This window comes from Anarrhichthys ocellatus, unplaced genomic scaffold, assembly GCF_004355925.1.
Source record: "Anarrhichthys ocellatus isolate YVR2014 unplaced genomic scaffold, GSC_Weel_1.0 scaffold15, whole genome shotgun sequence".
NCBI lineage: Eukaryota > Metazoa > Chordata > Actinopteri > Perciformes > Anarhichadidae > Anarrhichthys > Anarrhichthys ocellatus.
This window is the reverse complement of record NW_022280045.1, coordinates 2,002,047-2,011,941: the sequence shown is the minus strand read 5'-3', so window position 1 is coordinate 2,011,941 and position 9,895 is coordinate 2,002,047. Positions and strand designations below refer to the sequence as shown.

The following is a 9,895-nucleotide window of genomic DNA, read 5'->3' as shown; positions in this document are numbered from 1 at the left end:
TGTGTGTGTGTGTGTGTGTGTGTGTGTGTGTGTGTGTGTGTGTGTGTTATGACAACACACACACAGACGGTATATGCAGTGCAGTCCTCTGTTGTGTTATTTTGAGTCCACCAAGCTGTTACGTGATGGGAACCCACATAAAAATCACCCATGTGTTCCAGGTTTATCATTGGCTCGGGTGATTCATGCTAATACCTCAGCATACGCTAGCTTTATATCAGAAGTGGGAACTTGTAGGACAAAGGGTTTATAATTTGAAACCTTATATAAGATATATTGATTACATTATGTATCCTCCTCTGGCATACCTTGTATTGTTTATTAGAAAGTGTAGAAGTCGTTAATACCGGGTGGTCATATCTGCAGATGTAACTGTTAGAAGCACTAAGTACTAGTTATATAATATATTTAAATAAAGAAGTAGTCAAACTGTCCAATACTTTCCTGATTAATCAAAACGCTATGTTACTGTGCCGAGCTACAGCGGTGCATTGAACTAAATGCTAACAGCTGTGCTCACAGTGACAATGCTAACATGCTGATGTGTAGTAGTTTTTAATGTTTACCATGTTCACCATCTTGGTTTAGAAAGTTAACATCTGGTGGACGATGAAATATCTCACTGGGTAAGTACACATTTTGAAACGCAGGTGGTGCTGGAGAACACGTTTGGCTATCAACAAGGTCAGTATGATTCAACCTCTGGGGAACACGAATACCGTAATTTCATGGCAATCTGTTTAAGACTTGTAGAGAGCAAAATGGAGGCCTAATAGAATCATGATAATAGCGTGACTAAAAAGACAAATACCCACCAGAAGTTCTCCCTTTTCATTGCTTGTCAATAAGATTATTTGGTAACAATTTAACAGTTTAAAAGTAGGCCGGAAGCTAATGTCCTGGTATGTAAAATATAAGGAAGAAGGAAGAACTTTGCACCAAAGCCTTACAGTTTGTTAAGCTCCTGAGGTGGAAGTGTGCTGTTGATGAGTTCACAGAAAAACATGTCAAAATCACATCACAGAATGGACAAGACATTCTTTCCCAGACGGACGGGACCAACCCACCAGGTCGAATGTCATCGAGTCCTTGTTGAGAGCCTCCACGTCAGGCAGGCGGGCCTTCACTTGGGTCTTGATGTAGCACTTCTCGCCCCCTGAAAACCGGATCCCTGTGATCCCCTGGAGAGACCAGAGAGCAAACAAAAAGCTGCAAGTCAGAAGTTCTCCGTTTGTCGTGTTGTCCTCAGCACTCTGCAGTGACTCTGTGGCTGTAAATGTGTACATCGAATGCAACATCATAGCTGATCTAATGACATTTTGGGTGGATGCTGCATTATGTCCAAGATTTAAAACAAATTCCACTCACAGGGATGCATTGATTAAAGGTCAACATTTTAATAGTCTAAAGACCACAAGTGCTGCTTCACTAGTTTGATTGGCCTGATTGGGGTGCTTTAATTAAAGGTCAAAAACCACGAGTCTGCATTTAATGAAAATTGGAGGGACGATGCATCTTGACACTCACTGGCCCAAAGGGAGATGGCATGAACTACTTGCTGCAATCTCCCCACAAGGGTCTGTAAAGTTTCAGCAAATCCGATCGACCTCTTCTCCAAATTGCTCGGAGAGTGCAGACCAGCGTGTTGATGAGTCAGGCTTTTCTGCTTTCACCTGATTATTTTAGATCCAACTCACAATGTCAAAGTCATGGACCTCCACGGCCTCGTCCGCCCCGCTGCCGGTGCTGAATCGCTCCATGTTATTGGCCGAGTCGATCTCCATCGTACCCTCCTCCACTTTGCCATTGATGCTCATGCTGTAGTGGACATTGTAGACCTACACACACACACACACACACACACACACACACACACGTTTTCAGACTGGCACGTAAGGTATGAGAGTCCTGAGAGTCCCCCCCAGCCCCCTCTCTTTCAACACTCTCCCTCATGCTCCCTCTCCAATCTTACTTTTCCCTCACACATACCTCTCTTTTCTGGATGTCCCTTTCAGGCGCACGTATTCATTCAAACTTGGTCAGAAGAGTACAATCCGTGCAGCTCTGGGTGATGATGCCGAGCCTTTCATCGTGTCTTAATAGCATTTTCTAACTTCATATTGGAAGAAAAAACACTCAGAAAAGCTACATTTTCCCTCTGGTCTCCTCCACCTCTTGCTCCTGGAGCATCAGCCGGACCAAAGAGGCCACACCCTGCCAGGATCCTCCAACACACACTGCAAACACACACACACGCCCCCATTCACCAAGCAGACTGCACCATTGAGCTGGAGTGTTTCATTTACATTTTACTGTTTGGCTACACTGCAAAAAAAACTCTTGAGTCTCTTTTTAATTCCAACAAGTTAAAAATGTTACCAGTGACAACTTAATTTCACTTGTCACCAATTTAAAACAGTTCATTTCAAGAATTTCTTCAATCTAGTGGCATTATTTTAACAGGGCTTGAGTCTGTTTTCTCATTGCAGAAGCGTTTTGAAAGTAGTGAAACTACATCAGAACAAAACAAATTATTTAGCAGATCAGATTCCATTTGATTTGATTCTTGATTGAAAATTGTACTTTGTTAGAAAAAAAGGCATTCCAAATGCTTATTGATGTTTGCATTGAATATCTTATTTGTAATATATTAATAGAACCTCTAATGTATGCCACCAATTTATACATAAATAAACACCTGACTCAGAGCAGAACTGTTGTCCACTGACAAAGGGCTCCTTTATGAACCATGTTGGTGGAAGTTGTCTTTTGCAAAGGAAAAGGAAATTTAATTTAGGATGAGAAGAAACTAAGACCCTCTCCAGTTCTTCCCAAAAAATTCAAGAGTCAAAATGACACCCCCCCCTAATCATTTTCGTAAAGTAAGAGAGACGTTAACATTTTTGTCTTACGTGTTTTTCATTGTTGTTCCAGAAGTAGAAAGCTCCGACTGCCCCGAGTAGCAATAGGAGAGCACCGGCGATGAGCACCGCGATCCCGGCCTTCAGGAGGCGGCCGGTGGCGGCGGGCTTCACCGCCATGGCGGAGTAGGCCTACCGTAAAACAAACAAACCCCAAAATGACCATATCTCCATGAACACAACATCATCCTGGTAGATAACAAAGTATTTACACCCGAAAACCCAGTTAGACCTATGATTGGATGAATATTGATTCTTGAAAAACAAACAGTGAAAAGTTACAGAGTGGGGTTTTTTGGTCATCTTTATCTTCATCTTTATTCTCTATCGGGCATACAAGCCTCCATATCCCGGGATAATCCGACCACAATGAGCTCAAAACTCACCGGGGGCATGAAGTGCTGCAGGTCCTCTGGTCCCGCCGAGGCGATCGGTACTTTCTCTGAGTTCCCGGCCATGACTGGAGCCAAACACCTGAGGGGACCCCAGTCCACTAACTCCTCTCTCTCTTTCTCTCTCTCTCTCTCTCTCTCTCTCTCTCTCTCTCTCTCTCTCTCGCTCTCTCTCAGTGCCTCCACAGACTGCTGCGGGGTCAAAGGCCACCCTGGCAGGAATGTCGCATGTTTTCTCCAGCTTGGAGACAGTGTGTATTTACATAAGGGCGCGCAAGAGAGGCTTGTTGGACAGACTCTGGCCTTATTTCATGTCTTATGAACATTTCCCTGAACCCATGAATGATAATGTAAGTGGCGCAACGTGCGCATTTGGCAGATAGACAAGAAAAGAAAAAAAAACATCCTGGCTGGATAGCAGGAGGATTTTTCTCACAATGGCTTCTTTTTCTTTGACAAAAAAAACCCCTCTGGTGTGGATGAAACTTGTTAGACGGTTAGACTTAAGCTTCGGAGACGAACAGTAAACGCGCCTTTACGCATGGTCAATCTCGATATATCTACCGTGCGCGCATTTCAGGTGGTGGTGATTTATGTATGCCTAATGGAAAGCTCAGCATATCTTTAATTCTTGCATTAACATGCAGGTCTTAGGCAGTAAAATGCAGTTATTACGTCCATGAAAATGAGAGAAACTGTGAGGGAGTTCGCTCTTGATATGCATGAGGTGTTAGAGTGATTTGCTAGAAAACCTTGGCGTCTGCTCTGGCAGCACTCCAGCAAAATCGTATTCACAAAAGAAAAAGAAAAAACTAAACTGACCTTCTTCGGTGGGCGGCAAGGACAGAGGCTCACTATGCTGCAATAACAGCGACGCCTGTTGGCTTTTCCTATAGTGACACAGTCACACGCGCCCCGCGCTCACCTCACCAGGGTATTCAAGTTACAGAGCAAACACACCACTCACATGTTCAGAACAGTATTTCAAAGTTTATTTTCTCTCAGAATAGTGTGACCATTTTAAAAAAATGTCTGTACAATTACTTCTTATTGCATTCACATGATTTCATACATCCTTATCAAACTTGATACATTGTGGGGTCAACGGCCCTCCAACTGCACAGTTTCTGGGGCCATTTTTAAATAAGTCAGCGTGCTTAAAGATCAATAATTACATTTATATGTACATATCTTTGCTTAGTTATTACTTCTTTATAAAAAATAAAATCTCTGTATGTACAAAACTTGCATATGATACACCTCATGTCACAACAACATGTCTCAAAGTGATTGAATGGCCATCAAGTGTGGCTTTTTACAATAAAAAAAAAACACTGAAATATTAGGATACAAACTTATATATATGCACACTCTCCACAGCTAAAAATGACTTTAAAAATGTACAGTATTCTCATTGTCAATGAAGCATAAATTAAATCTTTGAATACACTATACATTTCTTTGAGAGTGAGCTTAAGTGTGTATGTGTGCGATGTCTTTTTTTTCTTTTTCTTTTTTAGACGTCGTCGTTGGGACAGTGTGTTGGGGTGGGGGTGTAAACAGGGATGGCTATATCACTGATCTCCTGCACCCTCACGGGCCTGGGCGGGGTGACCAGAACGTAGTCGTACTCTTTGTGCAGCACCTTCTCGTACACGCTCTGCAGACCCACTGTCTTGGGGATGTGGGCCTGGTAGTAGTTGTCCCGGCGGTTGGGGTCCCGGGGCAGGGAGGCAGTCTTGGAGAGGCTGCTGAAGGAGGACAGGGTGGGTGCTGGAGAGGGAGCTGCATTGGCTCTCACTGCCGAGGGGCTCCAGCAGCGGTCTGAGTGACCCAGGACCTTACATTCGCTGGTGCAAGCCCACAGAGCTGGAAGGGACGAAGAAAAAAAAGAAAGAGGAGTTAGATTTAGAACCACTGCACTTTAATGACATCATCATGTAGAACCATTCAAATGTGTCACTGCTCTTGCCCTCACCATTTTGGCCACCCATGGGAGGAACCACGACCCCATCCTTCTTCAGGCCTGTGTCTCCACTAACATCACTGTCACTGTCGTTGAAGTCACTGTCTCCCTTGCCACTGTCTTTGCCACTGAAGGCCGGGTCCCTGGCAGAGATGGTGGTGTAAGAGTTCCCCTTCCAGATGGTGATGGGCCTCACAGCCTCTTTGGCGTTCCCATAGCCCGGCAGAGTGGAGTAGCCCTGCAGGAGGAGAGAAGAGAGAGAGAGAACACATGAGGTTAGCGTCTGCTGGATGAACACGTCGCGGATTACTCATTGTTGTGTGCCACTATACACCCTGCTCGAGCGCACTGTCCCGAAGGCATATCTCACCTCGTGTGTATTCCCTCGAGGCTTGCTGTTGCTGTCTGAGTCATACACGCAGGGCACCTCGCTGCCGTCCTCTGAGGCCGAGCACATGTCGATGCCCCCGGGGTGAGCCGAGGTGAACCCCCCGGGCTGGCTGCCGTAGGAGTGTCCTTCAAAGCCCGCTACGCCCCCGTTACCGTGGAGAGGCAGCAGCGGGTTGTCCGCCACGTGGTTCCTGCCCCGCTCCAGCGTGCCCTTCTCACCGTACGAGTCGCTGTCTTCCCCGCTCTTGTCCCGCTTGCGTCGGTTGCAGGTGGTGGCGATGAGGATGATGGCGAGCAGCAGGAGCGTGCAGCTCCCCGCGAGGACTACGATGATCACCACGGACAGGTCCCACTGCGCGTGCACATCGTCCCCGCCGCCTGGCTGGTATACGGTCCTGTCGCTCGGCGGGGAGCCCGCGATGATGAGGAAGTGAAGCGTGGCGGTGGAGGTGAGCGCGGGCCTCCCGTTGTCGCTCGCCGTCACGGTCACGCTCAGAGTTTCGTCCACGTCGTGGCTGAGCACCTGGTTGAGGTAGATCTCTCCGGTGGCCTTGTTGACCGAGAACACGGAGGGCTCGCCGGTGGCTAGCCCGTAGGACAGCTCTGCGTTCACGCCCTCGTCCGCGTCCCGCGCCTCCACCCGGGTGATGACGTAGCCGCTCGGCGCGTCCCGGGGCAGGAGGACTTCGGCGGAGCCGTTGTTGAGAGGCGGCTGAGTGATCACCGGTGCGTTATCATTCTGGTCCACTATCCTCACGTAGACGTTCGAGCTGCCGGACAGGGCCGGGGAGCCGCCGTCGCTGGCCGTGATACGGAGATCCAGCTGTTTCATCACCTCGTAGTTGAAGCTCCGGAGTGCGTAAAGTGACCCGCTGGCGGGGTCCAGCGACACGAAGGTGGAAATGGGGGAGCCCATAAAATACGTGTCCGCCAGCTTGTAGCTGACCTTCCCGTTTGACCCCATGTCCATGTCCCGCGCCACCACCGTGGCGATGTACGCGCCGGGCGCGTTGTTCTCCGCCACGGCCAACTCGTACACCGGTTTGCTGAACACCGGAGCGTTGTCGTTCTCGTCCGTCAGTCTGATTGTGTACTGAGTGATGGTCCTGAAGGGTGGGGAGCCCAGATCCTCTGCCACCACCGTGAGGTTATATTCCGGGATTTTTTCCCGGTCCAGCGGGCTGGTGCTCACAATCATGAAGCTGTCCTCATACGCCTGCTGCAGTCTGAAGTGATCGTGTCCGTAGAGCGTGCAGTGCACCTGCCCGTTAGCGCCAGAGTCTCTGTCCGAGGTGCTGACCAGAGCCACGAAGCTCTCTCTGGACGCCGCCTCGGTGATGTACGCTATCCCCGCCGTTATGGACGTCATGGGGGTGATGGAGATCTCCGGTGCGTTGTCGTTAACGTCCTGCACCTGCACAACAATTTTGCAGATGGCCGGGCTCGGATTCGGACCCAGGTCGGTGGCCTGGACGTCAAACTCGTACGTGGTCTTACTTTCAAAGTCAATCGGGCTCTCCAGGGTGAGCCGCCCGGTCTTCCTGTCCACTCTGAAGAGTTGCCGTATTTCCGTCGGCACCTGGTGGCCGAACCCGTACACCACCTCGCCGTTCAGCCCCTCGTCCGGGTCCTCCGCGTTCAGGTCCAGCAAGAGGAAACCCACCGGTGCGTCCTCGTGCAGGTCCACGGAGAAGCTTTTCCGGTCGAACACCGGGCTGTTGTCGTTGTAGTCTTTCACCTTGACGTTGATGCGCGTTGTTCCGGTGCGGGACGGGTTGCCACCGTCCATGGCGACCAGCTCCAGCGCGTAAGAAGCCTGCGTCTCCCGGTCCAGCTCCTTCATGAGCACCAGCTCCGCATATTTAACCCCGTCGGCCCTGCTGAGCACGTCGATTGAAAAGTGGCTGTTGACGGAGATCTGGTAGCTTTGAATGTAGTTCACCCCGACATCCTCATCCACGGCGAAGTCCAGCGGGATCCGCGTGCCCACCGCTGTGTTCTCGGAGATCTCCAGGCTCGACTCTTTCCGGGGGAACTCGGGGGAGTTGTCGTTGATGTCCTTGACCTCCACCTCGACGTGGATGAGTTTGAACTGCTCTTTGGAGAAGCTGACCACGTCAAAAGCGATGAGGCAGTGCTGGGTGTGTTTGCAGATCCGCTCCCTGTCTATCCTCTCTCCGATGGCCAGCTGCCCGTCGCTCTCCCTCAGACGGATGAAAGAGGAGTTGAACTGTTTCATCATCCTGAAATTGGTCCGGGAGCCCGTGGAGGACATGTCCTTGGCCAAGTTTCCAATCACCGTCCCCGGTGCGTCTTCCTCAAATGTCTGATATTTCACCGTCTTCCCTTGTGTGACAGCAGCCAGGCTTGCCAAAGAGACGCACACGAGCACCAACAGCCCGGTCCACCCTGTTTCTCCCATCTTGGCACCTTCACTCCAAAAGAAACTGAAATTCGGCAAACTGTCCTCACTGAGTCCGATTTAAAGTTGAAACAAAACGCACCTGGAGAAATGTACTCCTTCCCCGCTCACCTCCACTCTCCGGGGTTGTTTGTCTTTTTTTGTATAAAGCCAGTAATAAATATTCCATATGTTTTTCAATGCGCACTGTAAATGCGCTCCGCTCTCTCTCTCTCTACTGAGGTGTGCTGCTCTCTCAGCGCAAGAGGGCTGCAGTGTCTGCAGGAGGGTTTATACGGCGAGGCATGCAAATGAGCCGCACTGTGACCAATCCGGGCTTTGAGAGGGAGAGAGAAGAAAATAAAATAAGGGGGGACTTCTGAAAGACCTCTAAACCCTGTTTAGAGATTCCTGGACTGTGCGGAGAAACTTGGCACCCAATATGTGGGCTAAACGCGGGGCTTGATTTAATACAGCTGTAGTTTACGTTGCTTGTTTATATTCCTGGGGCTGTTAAATGAGTCTGCGCACCGACGCATGGGGGGGGGGGGGATGCGCAGTGTCCCTGAGCTAGAGGACAAAGCATTTGAATAGGAGTGTCTGCTCACGATTCTGTACCATATAGGCGTATACTTTCAGTATAAAGAGATTTATGCTCGAACACTGTTCGGTTGGATCCCCACGCACGTGCCCCGTGTAACCCCTCCGGAGCAGAAGCAGTGACCGGGAGCGCTGAGCTGTCCCAGTGACCTCTTCACTTCTGGTGGCAGAATAATTGCAAGAATATGACGTTATTTGTCCTTTTTTCTCCCACCTTCGAGTGCCCCGATCCACTCACCCAGACAGATACGATTTCATATAATGCACTTCTGATAGACCCATAATGCTGAGGCAGCTTAACACGCTGAATAATGGCTGAGCCGGGGATTCTAAGAATGTGGTGTAACCGGTGGCAATAGCGTCGTTTTATTGCTCATTTTTTTCTCATTAATAAAAGTCCATAAATTTGCTCTGACTTCTATTATTCGTCCCCCTAGTGTGTTGTAATCCAGTACTTGTTTGCCTATCAGATCATATCTGGGACTAGAAAGGGATTGTATCCACTTAAACGTTGATTTTATTATAATTCGGTCTCAGCTCAGATCGGCTCACGAGATGTCTCGTGCGGAAGAGAGGGGATTTTTTTTTTTAAATTAAAACCGGTGTAACTGGCCGGTTGAACATGCGACTCTCCTTGGCCTCGTCTGCCAGAACAGAGGCGCAGGTGAAGACGACACACACACACACACACTCATGAGCGGTCACGCACGCACTCACTCACACAGTGTTTCGCAAGCCCGTTACAAATGGGATTTGGCTGTAAACGCACGGGGGGGATTTATCAGGAATTCAATAGTGAGATTATATCAAAGGCGTATGAAGCCCTCGTTAGTAGCGGCGGGATAATGGCATGGCAGGGTCTCCCTTTGCAGCCGTCCATGCCGGTATTGTGGCCCCTGAGCCGGTCTGTGGGGACCCTAACCCCCGCTGCCTTCATGCAGCCCTCCGTCTAACTGCAGCATAATGAGGCCAAGCCACATGCAGCCTTTGTATACCATCCCTCCATCCCCACACCCACCCTCCCTCTTCCCCAGACCTGCCCCCGTCCCGGCCGCGACTCCTTTTATTACAGGGAGATGGGAGATGAATTGCCCTGGACATCAGGGTCCCTCCTATTAAAATACATTTAGAGAGCGACCGGGGCCCCGTCACGGCTCTTTAAGAGATTTTCTCATTCTTTCCCATTGGAATCAGTCTCTCTTTCGCTCTTTCCCTCTCTTCCTCA

At 49.4% G+C, this 9,895-nt stretch overlaps 2 protein-coding genes across 2 annotated transcripts in view; both read right to left on the bottom strand.

Annotated features, from left to right (window-relative positions):
- LOC116387883 (leukocyte cell-derived chemotaxin 1-like) overlaps positions 1-3,412 on the bottom strand; it is a 10,960-nt gene extending 7,548 nt beyond the window's left edge. Inside the window, exons 1-4 of the mRNA XM_031855333.1 lie at positions 3,308-3,412; positions 2,913-3,053; positions 1,698-1,838; positions 1,068-1,181 (exon numbers count right to left, since the gene is read on the bottom strand). Coding sequence (XP_031711193.1) covers positions 1,068-1,181; positions 1,698-1,838; positions 2,913-3,053; positions 3,308-3,379 — 468 coding nt within the window. The 5' untranslated portion in view covers positions 3,380-3,412. The remainder of the gene's footprint in view (positions 1-1,067; positions 1,182-1,697; positions 1,839-2,912; positions 3,054-3,307) is intronic.
- Positions 3,413-4,283: 871 nt separating this feature from the next.
- On the bottom strand, positions 4,284-8,413 carry LOC116387844 (protocadherin-8). Its single transcript, XM_031855269.1, has 3 exons — positions 5,650-8,413; positions 5,292-5,517; positions 4,284-5,182 (listed from the first exon to the last, which is right to left on the bottom strand). The coding sequence occupies exons 1-3, from the start codon at positions 8,089-8,091 to the stop codon at positions 4,830-4,832; spliced, it is 3,021 nt and encodes a 1,006-aa protein (XP_031711129.1). The 5' UTR covers positions 8,092-8,413; the 3' UTR covers positions 4,284-4,829.
- Positions 8,414-9,895: the final 1,482 nt, after the last annotated feature.

Excerpts from the sequence above, each read along its gene's own strand:
- LOC116387844 (XM_031855269.1), bottom strand. The coding sequence starts at position 8,091 with ATGGGAGAAACAGGGTGGACCGGGCTGTTGGTGCTCGTGTGCGTCTCT. Across the intron at positions 5,518-5,649 it reads CTCGAGGGAATACACACGAG|GGCTACTCCACTCTGCCGGG; the intron begins GTGAGATATGCC and ends CTCCTCCTGCAG. Across the intron at positions 5,183-5,291 it reads TCCCATGGGTGGCCAAAATG|CTCTGTGGGCTTGCACCAGC; the intron begins GTGAGGGCAAGA and ends CGTCCCTTCCAG.